The sequence below is a fragment of the Harpia harpyja genome, chromosome 14 (genome assembly GCF_026419915.1).
Source record: "Harpia harpyja isolate bHarHar1 chromosome 14, bHarHar1 primary haplotype, whole genome shotgun sequence".
Classification (NCBI taxonomy): domain Eukaryota; kingdom Metazoa; phylum Chordata; class Aves; order Accipitriformes; family Accipitridae; genus Harpia; species Harpia harpyja.
This window is the reverse complement of record NC_068953.1, coordinates 34,054,598-34,073,000: the sequence shown is the minus strand read 5'-3', so window position 1 is coordinate 34,073,000 and position 18,403 is coordinate 34,054,598. Positions and strand designations below refer to the sequence as shown.

Genomic DNA, 18,403 nt, shown 5'->3' with positions numbered 1-18,403 from the left:
ACAAACCCAAACCAAGTTAAACACTTTCAGTGTTTAGAGTTTTACTAATGCAGTCTTAAGTGTGCTTTCAGCAGTCTTTCCTCCTTTCTTCTATAGCCATAGATGTGATAACTTGCCAAGTTGTTATCCTGGGAATCCAGCTAGCATAACTTTAAAGTTATACTTAACTTTCCCTGTAACCTGTGATTACTCTAAGTGCTAATAACAAATCTACATGTGTTTGTATCATGGCAGTTCCCAAATTAGATCAAATAATCAAGGTGCAAAAATAACACCCAGAGCTCTGCCTGATCCATATGTTAATCAGAATGGAATTTATATTATCCTCTTGCAACATAACACATTCAGGGAAGCAGCACGACATAGAGGCTTAGCCACACCTAAACCAGAAAGTCCTTTGTCCTGATCCTTTTTTTTTTTTTTTTTTGTATTGAAGAAAAAAGTTTAAGTAGGCAATACCTATTGACAGAATTGTAGCCTTCATAACTCCAGTGCTAATGCATCTTTGATTCTTTGTAGACAGCATCCTGAAAGAGTGTGAGCAAGATCTGTGCAGGTGGAGCCAAACGATCAGGGACAGAAGTGAGAGAAAAATCTATTGAAAGCCAGAGTGACCTCATATGCACTAATGTTATTGCAAAGATAAAGTTTGGGTCAGAGGGGAACTCAAATTGAATATTCAAGTTAAGCATAGCAAGCTTCCAGTAGTCTAACATAAGAAGATAGTGACAAGAAAAATCAAAGGTATTGGTGAGGTGGAAGAAAATGGTATATTGAATTGAAAGGAGAAAGGAAAAAAGATAAAATTAGTATCAAGCAATATTAAGCAGTAACAAAACAATGAGGGGGTTAGCAATGGTAGTGTCACTGAGTCTGAGAGGATGGAATAAATGGATCTACAGCATGGCCATAGGTTATAGGAGGAGCCACAGTCACAGTGAGCTGTCGAAGGGAAGAATGAGAACCTAACACAATTACATTTGTTTTTCCATCCACAGGACTCTGGGGAGCTCCAGTCAACAAAAGTGTGCTTTCTTTGATTTCTGTGGTCAGCGTGCAGGAAGCTGGAGATCACAAATAGGTAACTGCAGCTGAAGTAGTTGCCAGTTATTTGAAATATGACCTTCTATGCAGATATTTTAAGGGGGTGTGTGGACTAAGCAATGTGAAAACAAATTTAAAACCTTTCTTGGCACTGCCTTACTTGCAAGCTAGTTGCAGCACGTTTCTTCCAGTAAATCATCTGTGAGGCAGGCAAAGAGAGACACTGGGCTTGTGGTAAGTGCAGTCCTTGTCCCTGTCTTTTATCCAGCCTAATGCTGACAGTAGTTACTTTAATGTAGTGCTCGGGAGCAGTGGTCATGGACCAGAACCCCTTGTGATTGGTGCTGTACAAACCCTCCAAGCTTTGGGTAAATCTTCAGAAATAACCCATGTGACTTACAGACTTATGTCTCGTTTTGAAAAGTGATTCAGGCACTTGGCTGCTGTTCTCCCATTGAATTAATTTCCTTTCCCTGTTTGGCAGATAACAGAAGTCTTTCTTACTTGCACAGTCTGACTGCTGCCGTCCTCGATTCACTGATTTTGCAGAGCTTTTTTCTTAAAGGTATGAAGAATGTATTGTATTTCCATGGGCGGGATCACTAGGCCTTGGTATTAGGGGATGGTTGGTTGTTCTGCCAAAAGTGTTAATGTGCTTTCTGCTGTTCGTACTAAGGTTCCCCAGCTGGTGCCTTTGATGTCAGTTGACCTACATAAGAGGAGAGCAATTGAGGGAATTCATAATATGTTTGAATATAACATTTGTATCTTCATGACTCTGAATATGGTTGCTCTTTTTTTTCCCTATTGTCAGTCTTTTTTCTTTTGAAATCACTTCAACAGTCCCTGAAGCTTGTGTAGGTTCAGAGAGGCTGCTTTCTATTTTAAACTGAGGTGAATGTGGGATTCTGAGATTGAATAACTGATTATTAAGTTGTTATTAGAGACAACATTTCTGAAGCTGTTGGAATTGCTGGAAAATCTTTTTGTGCTACAGTTTATGTGGCTATAATGATAATAGTTCACTTGACATCACAGCTTTGGCAAACTCTTCAGATGAAGGTCTAGTTAACCAAAATTAATGGTGGTAAATGATCTACTTCAAATTTTAAGAAGTATTGAGTTATTAAAAAGAGAACAATTTTCTAAGGAATGGGAATAGTAGTGTCATTGGAACAGGCCGTAGTAGAGGACTGAAAGGTAAGTGGACCTTCAGTTAAGAGAATGAATGTGTTCATCTTTGAATTAATTAATATGTGACTCAGCAGACTGTATAGAAGGCAACATATATATTGCATGTTGGCAATACATTACATGTGTGAAAACACTTTTTTCAGCTGAGGGTATTGTGGTTATGCTTTTCTGCTTTTGCTTTAAGAATGTTTGACAATCCCCTGAGGGACTGTGCATCCATTAGTAGGCAAATTGGCTGCATGGCTTCTGCTCAGCTGCTTATCCCTATTTAAAGCCCCTAAAGAATACTGCAGTACAGAATGGCTATTACTTCTAGGACTGTAAGTATTTTTGATCTGTGAATCACCTTTCCAAGTTGCCAGTTTTTTGGGGTTTTTGTTTTTTGGGGTTTTTTTTGTTTGTTTTTTTTACTAAGAAACCTGAAAAGCAGGGGGAAATTATCAGTTTAACTGTTAGTGACAGACAGTGGTTGAAGTGGGATACCCAGGAATTAATTTTTAAAGACAGGTTCGTTAATAAACAGAGAAATAACCCCAGTGGCCTTGCCAAAAAGAAAGGTAATGTGTCAAACTAATGCAATACCGGCACTGATGATGGTCTCTGACAAAATGCTGTTCCATGATAAGCCTTTTCCTATGGCTGTCCCCTTCATATTGCTTCTGTTTATTCAGAAAGGGGCTATTAATATTATTTTCACCTTCTGCAATGACCAGTTCACCTGTCCACTCTGTTGTCTCCATGTTTGAAGTCTAGTGTGGTATTTCTTACTATTTTCTCCCTTTTTGTATCTCTCTGATCTTGTTTCATCCCAGCAATTACTTGTCTCTCAGCCTGTGTTCTTGTGTCTCTTTTGTGCTTGCCTGCTTTTGCCGCCACTGTTTTTATGCACCTGGTCAAACCTAGAACTTTTTTACCCTGTTTGTCTGCCAGGAGATATCTCTGTCTATGCCTGCGAAAAACCCCTTACAGCAGAGGCAAATACTTCTTTGCAGAATCAAAACCACTCTGTGACAATGTACTCTTGAAAGGACTACCTAAAGGTATTCACCTGCAGGGGATTAAAAACACCACACTTAAATTACAGGAATAACTGCATGTATTGGGAATGGGGAGTGTTTGCTTTTTACGTATTTGGGACTGATCACCAGTAAGTTGGCCACACTGTTGTGGTGAAACAGTAATCTAAAGTGATCCAACTGAAGATCTTCTTTTGCAAATACTTTTTAACTGTATCTTGCTTTTGTTACCAGTGTAACATCTAGGCTTCAGTAGTTTATTTTCCACTAGTCAGACTGGCAGAAGTTTTGATTTGCCCACCTCCCACCCCCTTCTGGGTGTGGTATGCCTGTCCGGGTTATCTGAGCATGATTCAGCGAGCCTCAGAGCAGAGCTCGTGCTTTGGTCTTCTGGCCTTTATTGCTTGCGGCAGACCTCCTTTAGACTTCTCGCAGCTCCGATACACGCTGAACTCTGAGCACCGAATCTTAGATACCGTTGGTGGAAAGCAGGCTTGGCTACAGCGGCGTGCTGTAAGGAGCTCCGTTCGCCGTTGTATGAGCCCGGAGTGGGAGGGCGCGGTTCTGGCTCGGTGGCAGCCCCCAGTTTGGCGGGGCATGGGGCTGAGGGGCCCGGGCCGCTGCGCTGCAGCCTGGGCTGTCCTCTGCGTGCCTGGGAGGGAGGTGCTGTGCCCTGCCCGAGAGTCCGAGCACCATCCCGGCTGCGCTGCTCCGAAGTACAGGCTACAGCGACGACCTGCTGTCCCAGTAACGCAGGGCAGAGGGCAGGGGCGTGGGGGTAGGGGGACGGGGGCCGCCTTCCCCGGGGGCACCGGGGCAAGCGCCGCGGGGGCCGCTTCCCTCACGTCTGAAAGGAAGGGCGGGCAGCCGCCAAGCAGCTTCCGCGGCGCCCCTTGGAGAGCGGGGCTGGGGGGCGAGGGCTGAGCGCCGACCCCCGCACCCCAGGGTGCTGCTCCCGGCGCTTGCAGCGCAACCTCAGGCCCCCCACGGGGACAGGGCCGCGCGGGACACGGACGCGGAGGGAGAGGCTGCTTCTGCCCTACCCTCGCCCCTCTCCCTTGCTGCGGGAGGCGGGCGCGGCCGGGTGAGTCAGCGCAGCGCCGGGGGGGCGCCGGGGCGGGGAGGGCCCGCCCGGCCTTACAAAACCCGCCCGGGCCGCCGCCGGCCCCAGCCGCCGCTAGAGCCGTCGCCAGAGCCGCCCTGCCCGCCCCGGCCAGGTGAGCCCTCGCCGGGCGCCCCGGCCCCGCCAGCGCGGCACGGCACGGTGCGGGGGGGGGGGGAGGCGGCAGCCCCTCCGGGGCCGGGCCCGGGCCCGGGCCCGGGCCCGGGGGTGCGGGCGGGTGTCTTGCCGCCGGAGCCGGTTCCCCGGCGGGAGCGGGGCGGGCGCTGCGCGGCCGCGGAGCGGGGCGGTGGCTGGGTGCGGCCGCCGCTGTCCTGCGCCCCGCGCTTTTCTTCCTCTTCCTTCGGCGTTACCCGCCCGTTACTTCTCCGTGCTCGGCTTCGTGTTGAAACGGCGGCGTCCGAGGGCGAGGCTGCCCCCGGAGAGCTTCGCGGGCCCCGCACCAATACTGGGTGTGGCAGCAGCGCTCGGCAAGGAGGAACCGGCCCCAAACTTCGTCAAACTTCCCCAAATACTCTCTTCTTCTCCTCGTTAAGGTGCACAAAGGCTCGGCTGGATTACCGATGGTACCGTAAATTCGCTTTTCAGCCCGGAGCCTCGCAGAGACGCGGGCGGTGCCAGGCAGCCAGCGCCGCCGGCCGCTGAAGGCGGTGTCCGTTCGGCCGGAGCCAGGCTGGAGTTTCTCCCGCGGGCGCGGCGGAGCCCCCAGCCCGCCCGAGCCGCCGCGCCGGGCTCGGCCTGCGGCAGCGGCCCCTGCCCTTCTAGAGCCCCCAGGGCGTGGCTGTGGCTGCGGCCGCTGGCGCCGCTGCAGATGCGGCCGCTGGCACGGGCAGAAGAGAAGCCGTTGTACAGGGAGCGTTCCGGGCAGCCGGCGCTTACCCGAGGCTTGCCTTCTGCGCTCAGGCGCGGTGTGCCAGGGAGCCCTGTGCGGTTCCTTGTTCGCAGAGCCAGGCTTGGGCACGGCTCCCCCACCCTGCCCCCGCCGCGAACAGAATTGCTGAGATCTCGCTGCTGCCTTTTGGATTGTGAGTCAGCTTCGACACCACTTCCTCCTCGAGTGAGGAGGGGAGGTAGGGCATAGGAATGCTGTCACGTATTTTAACCGGAGGAAAAGTCATGCAGAAGTGAGTTGTGTTCTTATACGTGGCAGCTTTAATTCTGTTTAAGGTTAGTTGGTTTTATGTTCATATTCAAATGCTCTATCTGCACAGAGACGTGCAGACCCCGACATATAGGTCAAGAGTGAAAGAATCTTTTGGAACCTCTGTGCCCTTGAGTGATCCATCCCTGTGCATGCCTTCTGTTGGTGGAGCTAGTTGTGATAAGCAGCCCTAGTGAGTATAGTTTCTATTAGCTAACGTATGGAATGGTTTGCCTTGATTTTAAGCAAACAAACAAAAAAACGTTTTCCTGTGAATCTCAGAAGTGAGAATAACTTGAATTTGAACAAATAAAAGTCCTTAATTTTGTGTGTGTGTAGTATCTTCCTGGAATGGAACAAGTATCTCCTGCGTTATTAGTAGTGTCTGTGAAAGAGAACAGTTACAGTATGTTTGTGGTAGCATGGTTTAATGGATTTTGAAATTCTTTTCTTTAAAGCTAATTTTTTCTCCAAGTAGTGGCTTTAAAGGATCTGCTAAACCTTATTGAGTGATTCGGGGAGATACAGGGAGATACAGCCTGCCTCGTTTGTACTTGCGGTTGGCACTGTATATAAATGAATGATTTTGAGTTCTTATTTCATTTACAGTAGATATTGCAGGTCTTCCTCGCTTTCCCTCATCTCCTCTGTTGCCAGGCCTTGCCCTAGTTTTTGGAGACCTGACACAAATGTGCTCTGAGTGAAAGAGTTTCCATTCTCTCATTCTGGGGATGCCGTTTCCTTGGCTCAGATGTCTGGGAACACCCTTTGCTCAATCTCCGTCTACAAGAGTATAAGTGCTTCTTAAAACGCTAACTCTGCTTATTGGGCAATGTAGTTGTTTGTGCATACCTGACGCTTTTTTCCATGGATCACATGGGGTTTTTCTGGTGTAATGTACATGAGCTGCCCCTGGGAATCGAGATATGGGGCTGCTTTTAAACACACACTCTTCTGTCACCAGTTATGGGGATAAGGTACTGGATATGGACTAGGCCCAGTATAACTGATTTGCAAACCAGTGATTACGGTGGGGGTCGAGGTCAAAACAGACGCTATCTCTTTTAGTAGAATAACATGATTCAGGATTACGTAATGTGGATTTAGGAGGAAAACCACTTGTAGAAACTTGCCTTAAGGTATTGAAGCATTCGTTTACGGCTGGAAGGTAGAAGTTGAGTCTTTTCCAGTGTAAGGAATAACAAGTTAGTGCAAGTATTTTCCACTTACATGTTCAAACCCACCCAGAACTTATCAAAACTACATCAGATAAAATCAACCCATCAGAAAACAGTGAGAGTCTGTTCTCAAATATGAGTGCCTTACAAAGCAGGGTGTGACAAGAGATGCGTTTGTTCTCCAAGTAAAGATCTGTCTCTGCAAAGATTCTTGCAAAAACTCCCCATTTTTTTTCTCTTGCCAGCTTGCTGCTGATGGGCGGTCAGTTGCTGTAGCACTGTTGTGTGCTGATGATATGAACCTCCCAGTTCCAGCTCTACATGAGGGTGTGTTAGTTCTGTTCCTGGACTCTGTTCAAGTTTTTTGTTCCAACAAGCCTGATTCAATGTGGTTTTTAATTGATTTAGAAACAGGAGCCTTGCAAAAAGCTGTTCAGTGATTGTTTTGTGAAAAATTATACTGCAATTGCTTTGCTTCAGCTTTCACTGCTGTTTTTTCTTTGTGACAAGCAAGACGAAAGGACTTCTGTTGCTCATCTTTGGTATTGGTTGTAATACTGTCAGAGTACAAAGGTCTCATTGTTAGGCACTTCATTTTATTAAGAGTAAATATTGAGAATTTCATAACTTAGTAATATATCATCCCACTCTAACCAGCATAGTTAATAGTGCCAAGAGCTGGTAGCAGCTTATTACAACTTCTGCAGCCTATCTTTAAATGGCTGGGCTGGATTTTTGCTCTGTAAAAGATTTATTCTCAAATAAGTTGAGGCATGACCATGATCTTCATTCTCTGTCTTATTTTTCCTCCCCTGGGATCTCTAATTTTTCCTTGAAGTAAAGTTGCTTTCGTTACTTATACCTAGGTTGCTTCAGAAGACGAAAGGTTTTCTTTCTGTATTCTGAGTGAGGAAAGGTGTGATTACAGCAGTTATGCTACAAAAGCCATGTAATTGTGTTTCTGCATTTTATTCTCGTAACACTTGCTATATCTACTGAAAGTAAGGATTTCTCTGCTTTCCTTTTGACGTACACAAGGTTTACAGGAGCTAAAACAAAAAATAAACACTTGTTCTAGAGTTTTAACCAGATCTCCATTATTAAGAAACTATTTCAAACTTCTTGCTGGTTCTCTGAGCTCTTGGTTTCAGACTGATCATTGCATGGAGAGGAGTTTGGTTTGTCTGGGAAATTTGCCTGGGTGGCTAGTACTGCTTGCCTGAGAAAGCCCCAGTACCATCAGAAGAGTGACTGATGGGGAATAAAAAAAGAATCTGAATACCAGTTGAAAGGACATACCCAGGACTGGCTGCGCAATAGCTGGGAGTTGGCTCAGAGGGCTTGGTGTCTGGGAGCTGGATTGGGGGAACTGGTGACAGTGTGAAAGTGAAGGGAGTGGCACCCAGTGAGGCTGAAAATAGTGCAATTTTCGTTCCAGGCTCAGTTATCAATTAGTGGAATGTCACTGGTCTTGAGGTGTTGCTGTCCTTTCTCTCCTACCTCTCATCAAGCCAACTCTTTTCCCTGATTCATAATGCTCTCTACAGCTTGACTGTAGAGTTCCTGAGAAACAAGCTTTAATTTCAAGAGGCAAAATAATGTTTGGTGCAGGTGCCAACCTGGATGACTAGAAGTTAATGTGAGTGGCAGTGTCTGTCCTTTCAGTAGAGGAATTGGAGAGCAGCGTTTTGGGAATGCATCAAGCCTCTTGAACATTGCCTCTGGCTTATAACCTTTGGAAAAATTTCCTCTTTAGTCAAGAGACCCTTCCAGTAAAACAGTAATATAGCTCTGCCAAACTTCCCTGACCAGAACACCAGAGTTGAAAAAAGGCAGGGCGTTGTAACATAACCGTGTAACATCAATGTTCATTTCTGCAATGTGTATAATCTATTTCAGGGTTGGGTTTTCCCGTTTTTCTTTATATGTGTTAAGAAGATGTTATGCAGGTTCTGGCAATGGAGCAATGATATTGATTATCTTGCCTCGATAGCTCTTACTTTGGAGCTATCATTTTATGAGAGTCCTTGTTACCTAGTATTTGACAATCATGTTACTAACTGGTGTTTGTAGCTTGTCCTGTGATTCTTATTACTGGGGAGCCACTACAAAACCTTATGATATTAGAGGCATTTGTGACCTGTGTCCAAGATTAAAGATTGAACAGCATTGTGATTTTATAAAATGCCTGCATGAATATAAATAGTTTCAATGTATTCCATGAGTACTTGAGGAATTGAGCATCTGATTTAAATGCTACCACTTGTTGCTGCTTTTGGGCTTTGAGCTGGACCAGGCTATAATGTTTCTGCACAGACTTCCCGGTACTGAGTTGTAGGGTTAGTTGATTCTATTTCTAAGGTAGTGATTCTCCAGTTCCTAAGTTTAAGTATTTAAAATGCAGACTAAATGTTTTTTTAAGGAATAAAGATACATTTTTATTTTACAATAGAATGAAGGCTTCTTGCTGTTGCATTATTAATGGTGGTGTGGCTTAGAAACTCTTAAATCTGCTTTCTTGCTTGGGATTAGCAGACTCATTGGACTATGTCACTTGCAGTGCTGCAGTGTTTCAGGACCATATAACATGCTGATGTAACGGTAAATATATTTAAGCCTACTTGTTTGTTTTTTTTTTTTTCTCTTCCTCCAGCATTCTTTCAAGATGTCTACTGTCCATGAAATTTTAAGCAAGCTCAGCCTTGAAGGAGATGTAAGTATTATTATCTAGACAAGAAAGGTTTGTTTTACTTCAGTGCCACATCTTGTTTCTTTTACAGAACTCTCTACCAACAATTGGACTGAGCTGTACAGTTTACAAGATTCCACACATCTCTTCAACTTACATTGACTAAAAACCTAGTCAGTAATGATCGGTTTTCAGCTACAAAGGAGCTGTAAACCATAGGACAATTATACGAGGTGACTAGATTTAATGATAGTTCTTCTAACTGGCCAGCAGCATGAGCAGTATTCCTGTGCTGGGCCGTATGAAAGAGACCACAGGACAAACTGAATGGCTAGTTTGCATCTGCAGTCCCTCTTTCTTCCAAAGGAGCAAGTGAGTTAAGGGTGATAAGAGAAGATGGAAATGTGTTTGGTTTTGCTGATACCTTCCAAGTTTTCTTTTCTTTTTCTTTTTTTTTTTTTTTTTTTTCAATTAAAAGTAGAGAACATTACTTAATGGAAATTAAAATATTGGGGATCTTATTCTTGTAATGGTTGTCACCAAAACCAGACTACCTCTTGAAAAAACTTATTTTCTCAAAAGTATTTTCTCATTTTCTGTTTTGAAAAGCATAAAGAATCTTTTTTTTTTTTTCTTTCCACCATATCTGCCCTTGCTTGATAGTTTTATTCAAATACCAGAAAGCCACACTGTCTTTGTTTGATTTCTTACATTGCAACATTAGATGGTAGGGTTACCAGTGTAGTGTCAGGATATCATGCCACAAATTTGAGGTTCTGTGATTGTCACTGAAGAGGAAGTGAATCCCATCCATGCATTATTTCATCATGTTGCTTATACTTGCAACATGCTATACTCTTAAATTTTGTAGCCAGTGACTCCAGCTCTGAGCTCGGTACAAGCAAACTTTTTGCCTATTTTTGTTACTTGTTGCAAAATAAATCTTTGTGAAAGACCTGTTGCAAAGAACTGGCTAGTGCACTGTAGGTAAGTAGCAAAGCTGATTTTGTACTGCAAGAGCAGTCAACTCTTCAGATTTCTTGGCTGTGTTTGTTTCAATGGAGAATTACTTTTGGAATAATAATTGAGCAATCTGTTCTCAAGGGCAGAAATGTTTCTTCCGTGATGCTTGTGAGTAGTTGCAAAAGTCAAATTTGAATACTGTTCCATGCCAGCATTTTCATCAGAAATCCTGCCACAGAGTGTAAGAAATATCAGGCAGCTGGTTTATTCTGTAGATCCTAAGTTGGAAGCCAGAATTATTGAGTAGTTTGCATAAAGGATTTGCCCAGTTCCCCTAAGCAATGATTCAGCAAGTTAACTGATATTAAACACAGTAATTCAACCACCCATTTTTCTCAAAAAAAAGTTTTTTAACCTCGAGGGTATAGAATGGTCGCAGCTGAACCCAAGTCCTGTCTTGTGCAATAAGGAATTTGTGCGTTCTGTGTCAGTGGTTGATTTGTTTCAAGACAAAGAAACTGGCCTGCTTGCTTCAGCCAGGTATTATCTTCCCCTTCCTTTACGGAAAGGAGGGAGTTGAACTGAAGTCAATCTATGCTTGCAGTTTCTGCATCTATCCACAAGAGAGTACAGAAACATTCTGTAACAAAGATCTTGCTGTTATGCTTCATCTTGTGCTCCATGTTTGCACTGAGAATTGGAAGCCTATATTTTAGTCAATGCTTTATAGGCTACTTGCCGGGTGATGTCAAGTTACTCAGTTTTTCAAATGTGACTGATGATTTCTTTGAGGACAGGGAATACTGAGATGTAGATATGTTGAAAGGGTCCTGGTTTTTTAGAAGAAATTACACCTCTTCAGCTTTCCTGTTAGTGATATGTGCTTCTGCTCTTCCCAGTAGGGTTGAATTCATCAAACTCGGTGGAAGTAAACCAGTTGGAGAACCTCTGAAGCATGCTGCATATGTGGGGAGAAAAAAACCCAACTTTCTGTGCTTTAGTCTGGCCCAGATTGCTTGTGCAGTTACATACTAGCTCGACTTTTACGGCCACATCGTGGAAAATTTTGTATTGAACTAAATGGAAAGTCAGTTGGAAAAACTCTCTTGTCTGAAAACATACAGTACCAGTACTGTGGTACAGTAGCGTACCAGAGTAATTTGAGACCATATAGTCTGGAATTTAAATGGCTGTTTTTCATAGGCAGAATAATCACCCTGACAAGACCTGTGTCTACTCCACTGAAGTACTCAAGACAGTCGCCTGAGAGAGTAAAGCATAGTCTTTGTGGATGCTGAATTTGAAGATGGTCCATTTATTGGTAGAATAGCCAGCAGAAGGTTTCTGTCTTTCCTGGATATACATATGTACATGGCACTTCTTGGGTCTTTTAACCAGTGTCAGGGGATTTGAATCCAAGTTGTTGCATGCATTGGGTAGAAGGACAGAGGAAAAGATGGCTCCCACATTGCAAATATGCTATGAGTTTTCTCAGTGTATGATATCATCTTACAATAAAATACTCTGTCCAAATGACTCGGAAAATACTTAGAGCTGAGTGGAAGGAGAGGTACCCAACTCTGCTAAGCTCACCAGGCAACTTGCTTCAGATTATCCAGCAGTGCTGGTTAATTAGATAGAAGTGCCACATGATTGTGTATACTAATGGGGCTTTGGTTTAAGAATCTTTCAGGCACACAGATTTCTCTGAGGCCACATTGCCCATCTCCATTTACTGTTTCTGTTAGCAATTTGATCTGCTAACAGGAAAGGCTGTGTTTTGTGGTGTGGCTGTGGGCCAAACTGGGGCCACTTTGCTAGGTTGAGCTGATGGTAAGAGACAAAAGAAAGAATGGTTCAGTTTATCGGTGCTTTTTTGACTTTCCATCTCCACAGCTTAACACAGACTGTCTCAAGAAGGCACAGTGATTACTGCCAGAGGAATCTGCTCAGGACAGTGTGACCTCTATAGAATAAAGTGAAATGTAGTCAAAGACCATGGAATTTTTTAGTTGAAATTTGTCCTCCTTTTAACAATTTGTATGTAAAAATATCCTCCAGGGATATTAAGATAGCTTAGTCTTGTTTACAAACCCAGCTTTCTGTTGGAGTTAGGGACTGAAACAAAGGTTTCCAGGGATCTTTACCAAGAAAGCTTAGTCATTCTTTCACTTAGGAAACAGCTCTGGCAATTTCAGGTGTTAGTCACTCCACCTTTCTGCCAGAGGTTTAGGTCTCTAAATTGAACTCAGCAGAGTAGGATTTGTGAATATTTCTCAGCTATTTATATGAAAATCTGTGGTTTAGTTTAACCTGCCCATGGGAGGCGATACGAGCTAAACTGTTAGCTTACACTGAAGCAGCTGAGAAGAGTTGAATCTCTATTCTGGTGACCTCCTGTTTAAAGCTATAATCCTCAGGAGAGAACAATAATAAACAGCTGATAAAATCTGGCAACTTCTAAAATGTTGCAAGTGTTTATTAAGTGAACTTAACCTGCAAGTCCTCTTATTCTTAGCAGAGGTAATTTGAAATGTCATTCGGTTTTGTTAGCCTCGTGCTGCTTAAACCAAGTATCTGTAGGCATAGAGTTTCAAAAGGAGATTGAGAGTAACTTCTGCTTTCTAGAACCATAGGCTTAAAAAGGTTTTTTTGGTGTTACCTTTAAAGTCCATGAGATAGGGCACAGAACTTGCTCTGACTTACTCATTGTTAATCTTCCATCTCCTTCTACTTTTTTTTTTTTTAATTGTAGCCTGTAATCCAAAGTAAAGTATTGGCTTCTATTCTAAAATACTTCAGACATAAAGTTTCTTTGAATTAGCTTTCAGTAGTCAATTTCCTTCATATCTAGCCAGAAAACTCCAGATTTTAGAAGATTGAGGTTTAGTGAGTAAACTTGGAATGTGTTAGGTTTTTGCTGTGATAATATATAATACCTATTTGTATATATTCTTTGTTGTAATAAGCATGGCTGTGAGTGGATTTCTGGACAACACATATCAGGAGAACAGAGTTCGGTGGCTCTTAGCAGAATTCCATTTTTGCAGATACATGATGGTAGTTCTTGTATTTAAAAATTTGGCAAAATACCAGTTAACCAAGAGGCATGTGTTTTATTAACTGCAGTGAGGACAGGATTACATGATTTAACTTTGAGTTTTTTTCTTCTTTTTCTTTTAGCATTCTCTCCCACCAAGTGCATATGCCACAGTTAAGGCCTACTCAAATTTTGATGCTGACCGGGATGCTACAGCCCTGGAAACAGCCATCAAGACCAAAGGTGAGGAACATGGGCTGTGGCTTTGATTCTATTTGTAAGATAGAATGCTGGTGTGCAAAAAACCAAACCAAAACAAAAAAGGTACTGTGTCTCATGACCAACATTTTAATATGCTTACTCTAGGATACCTATTTGTTGTGGTTTAACCCCAGCCAGCAACTAAGCACCACGCAGCCGCTCACTCACTCCCTTCCCCAACCCAGTGGGATGGGGGAGAAAATCGGGAAAAGAAGTAAAACTCGTGGGTTGAGATAAGAACAGCTTAATAGAACAGAAAAGAAGAAACTAATAATGATAATACTAATAAAATGACAATAGTAATAATAAAAGGATTGGAATATACAAATGATGCGCAGTGCAATTGCTCACCAGCCGCCAATCGATGCCCAGTTAGTCCCTGAGCGGCGATTCCCCCACCCCCACTCCCCCCAGTTTATGTACTGGACATGATGTCACATGGTATGGAATACCCCCTTGGCCACTTTGGGTCAGCTGCCCTGGCTGTGTCCTGTGCCAACTTCTTGTGCCCCTCCAGCTTTCTCACTGGCTGGGCATGAGAAGCTGAAAAATCCTTGACTTTAGACTAAACATTACTTAGCAACAACTGAAAACATCAGTGTTATCAACATTCTTCTCATACCAAACTCAAAAACATAGCACTATACCAGCTCCTAGGAAGACAGTTAACTCTATCCCAGCTGAAACTAGGACACTATTTTAGGACGTATTTGATTTCTCAGACCTCGTTGATTAAATCTTGACCAAGTTAAACTTTGAACTCTGTAAATGCGCGCTTTGAATATGCTTTTGAAGTTTGTAGTCAAGAGTTGTTGAGGTTATCACTGAAAATGTCCACATTTTTCTCTTGAATCATGAGTACTTCAAATTCTACTACTTTACTGCCACTGAGAATGAAGTGTCAACTTCTGTGGCAGTGATTTGGGACCAAGCTCTGAATCATGGATTTCTGCTGGATTATTGGATTGGACATTTCTTCTTCCTTTCAGCTCTCCAGACAGCTGAATAGGGATGGTTTGAACATTTTTCTCCTGGGTTTTGAACTAAATGCTCATGTATCTTGTATTAATTTAGGGTCAAAGAAAGTCCTAGAAACAACAGGATCTAGTTTCTGAAATGATGTTGCAGTATTTCAGGGGCAGAGCAATGTGAGAGTCCTCTGCTTCTCTGAGCCAGGCTCTCAGGCAGGCTTCCATCTCCTTATATCAGTGCTAGGATCCACCACTTCCACAGACTGGTAGGAGACCGTGATGGAGCAGGGGAGAGATGCAGCTGCATGGAAAAGCCTGGTATACTGAAACAATCAGGAGTACAGGGAGTATGAACTACAACTCTGGAGTAATACCTTGGTGGTACTCCCCGGGGCAGTGATCCGCTGTCCTTGTCCTGCTCTGTAACAAAGAAAGGGTGTGCCACGCTCTCCAGACTTCCTCCAGGCCAGGGAAGCAACAGCTGGGTGTAGCTGGAACTGTCAAGTCTTTTGCCTACGTGTCAGGAGAGGGAGAAATTTAAAAGCCAAACAGTTTCTCATTAGAGAGAAATACAGAGTCTTCTATCAGTGCCAACAAAGCACATGTTTGACTTGCTATGAAATGTAAAATATTGCCCCTCCCTAAGAAGCATGAGGCTTCCTTTCGCAAGATTTCTTAGTTTAACTGGAGAAATCCCTTGTCTGCTCAGTAAAGTAGGTTCAGTTCTGATTTTGAATAATTTTGTGATTTGTTTTTATTTTAAAAAAATCCTCTTGCAAGAGAGGAGTAAATGTCATTGTGTTTGGCAGAAGATGCTTTGTGAGTATGTAGAGTTTTGTCTAGACTTAATAATTTTTTTACAGCTCTGATTATAGGCCAAATCTAAAACATGTCAAAAATACTGTCAGACTTTCAGGATAGGTATAAATTTACACATTTTAGCACTCAAGCTGTTAATTAATGGAAAAGGAAGTTGCAATATCCTAGGCAATACAAAACCTTTTCCAGTCAGGATAGTCAAGCTCATGTCGTTTTTTCACTTTCTTCCAGCAAAGACAAGCAGTTTGCTGAGTTTGGTTTCAAGATGCATGGAAACTTTTTGTTAGATGATTCCCAATCCTTTGAGGGAAACTTATTCATGGGCCTGCATGTTTGTAGGATTGAGCTTATCTCTGCTTATTAGCTTGTTATCCAGGAGCTTTTTGGGGAAGGTGGCTTTAAAGGGGAGAATCTCTTTATGGTTTTAATACTGAATCTTCCACCATAAAGACTCTCTCAAAGGAAGTACTCCTGGGGGAAATAAAGAACAAGTGTGTTAGGACCTTTCTTCCATGTACTGTTTCCTTGCACTTCGAATGCTTGGTTACAGGATATTTGCATCTGCTAGTTCAGAAAATTTGCTAAAATGTGAAGTCTCTAAAATATATGTGGGTTTTTTTCCAAATGAAAATTCTGAATTATCCAGACAAAAATTGGTTTTCTACAGTGATGTAAACAGCTACACAGGGAAATTATTCTGCAAGAAAACATTTTAAAATATTTCTGGGAAATATCTTCTTAGTTTTTGAGCTAAAAATACAACACTCATAATGAACTAACAGTGCATACCCACAGCAGCTACCTTTTCCCTAGGAAGTATCACTGATTCTCTAGCAATTAGTTTGCATTTTATGCAGAAGGTAGAAATTAGCAATGTAAGTTGTTATAGAATTGTAAAGAGTAATATGACTTGTTCCTCTTGTTTCTAAGACAGTGAGAGAGTGAGAGTTATATAACATATAAATACATACACAAGCTTTTTTTGTGGTTGAGGTGATCAGTTTCAAAAAACCATGGACATAACAACTGAGCATTTGGGGGGCTTTACTCTATACAGGATAAAGGACTCCTGGTCTGTGAAACCCATGCCTTTTCTTTGTTTTGAAAATCTAGGTCTTTACATGCTGTAATGGGCCTGTGTTTCACAATTATCGAAGTAGTCTTTCAGATTGTATCCTTCATAGCACTACTCTGGTAATTATATCCCATAGAGACTTATCTCTGGGAAAAACCGTTTGGGTATACCTTCTGCATTTTCACATAAACAATGGCAAGTATGGTATTTGCAGTCAGGGTGGGACAGTTTTGAACAGTTATCATCTAATTGATTATCCAGCTGTTTCCCAGTAGTGCAAACTCCTGAATCGGAGTCATGAATCTCCATTTTGGTGATTGTGTGTAAAATGGGTAAAACTTATTTTACTGGCTAAACAACAGCTGTATGTTTGTTTTAGGGCAAAGATCTGGGGTAGAGTGTCTAACTGTTCTGCTCTATATAATACCTAAATATTCCAGCATTTGTTCACACTCTTCAGATTAATTCCTCACCCATCTATCTATTGTGGGATCTGTGGGAAATACCATGATGTGTTTATTGGGGCTTAGATCTATCTGCAAAAACTATACTGCACAAATACATTGCCCAGCCCTTTGCTGGGCTTTGAGTGGAGTTTAATTAAATGCAGGGGTTTTATATGTATCCAACAGCCTGGAAAGGGAGATGTGCAAAAATGGCTCTAGATGATATAAAGCTAGTTTGTAGTTAGCAATAGTTCAACCTAGAGTTTGCATAATGCAAATAACTTGTTACAGTTCTGGCTTGTTCCTTTTGTAATAAATGTCATTGCTATGCCAGTTCCATTTTTATGCTATTTGGTTTTTCTGTAGCGAGTTCATCTGGTGTCTTAGCATGTCCTTTGTAAATGTTGGCTTTTTGCTCTATAGGACAAGAGGCTGTTTAATTTCTGTATAATGCTCCATTGTGCCCTGAGATTAGCTCAAGTATATAAGCCTAAATAGAAGAAACTAACTAGAAGAGTACTAACAGAGCATATGTTAGGTTTCCTTTTAATTCTTTGTAGGAAAGAAGATTGCTGAAGTGTCTTTTCTGCTTCAGAGTTATTCCCTAGCATTGTGACTTTGTGTGTCTCCAATACTTCATTAAATAATTTTATTGTCAGATTAGGTTGTGAGTAGTTAATTACTTGCAACCTTTTATTGAGGTCTCATGGTATACTTTTTTATTCCATGACTGGCAGAATTCAAACACAGGTTTGTTGTAGGAAAATGCTTAGAACATACATCTGTAATAAATTCATTATATCCAGAAATTGGTAAAACAACGATGAGGTGTAAAACATAACAGGGGTCTTCTGTAAGATTGAATTCACTGTTTATATAGTACAGCCAACAGGCCCATAACTTTTAACAGAGTTTTTAATGTTATGAAGTAAAAGTTTAGAGGAAATCTGCTGGCATGCTGGTGAGGGTTGATAGTGCCTGAAATCCACCAAACTACATCAGTCACATATTCAGAACATTAATAGTATCAGTAGAGAAATATCTCATTGCAACATGATTTGGGTTTGGTGAATTCTTGCTAAACAAAATAGCAGAGCTGAAATTATGGTCTTATTTTATCTAAATTTTACCCTTTGACGCCAAGGGAAATAAGACACTGCAGATCACGAGCTTAGTCAAATAGTCCTAGCACTGTATTGGTACCAGATACACAATGGTGTTGAGGTCTCACAGGGGCTAGTCACATACATGTCCCACTAATAATTTAAGGCCAGCTGCAATCCTGTTTCATTTATTCACGTAGATTGATGATGATTTCTGTAGTACCTAGGTGCTGTTAGGACAGAAATAGTTGCTAGTATTCTGTCTGTCCTGTCTTTTGAGAATGAATTTTAAGAGAACAGACTTACATTCATTCAGTTCATTTACTGTATGCCAGCTATTGCA

General features: G+C 42.3%; 2 protein-coding genes across 3 annotated transcripts in view; both read left to right on the top strand.

Annotated features, from left to right (window-relative positions):
• The window catches only part of ICE2 (interactor of little elongation complex ELL subunit 2), a 41,045-nt gene extending 38,744 nt beyond the window's left edge, over window positions 1–2,301 (top strand). Inside the window, exons 16-17 of one of the 2 annotated variants that reach the window (XR_008238135.1) lie at window positions 999–1,081; window positions 1,529–2,298. The gene's annotated coding sequence lies outside the window, so the exon portion shown is untranslated. Of the gene's footprint in view, window positions 1–998 lie in introns of both variants that reach the window. The other variant, XM_052807053.1, reaches the window with a different exon arrangement.
• Window positions 2,302–4,394: 2,093 nt separating this feature from the next.
• ANXA2 (annexin A2) overlaps window positions 4,395–18,403 on the top strand; it is a 30,517-nt gene continuing 16,508 nt past the window's right edge. The window contains exons 1-3 of the mRNA XM_052807058.1: window positions 4,395–4,471; window positions 9,347–9,406; window positions 13,529–13,628. Coding sequence (XP_052663018.1) covers window positions 9,359–9,406; window positions 13,529–13,628 — 148 coding nt within the window. The 5' untranslated portion in view covers window positions 4,395–4,471; window positions 9,347–9,358. The remainder of the gene's footprint in view (window positions 4,472–9,346; window positions 9,407–13,528; window positions 13,629–18,403) is intronic.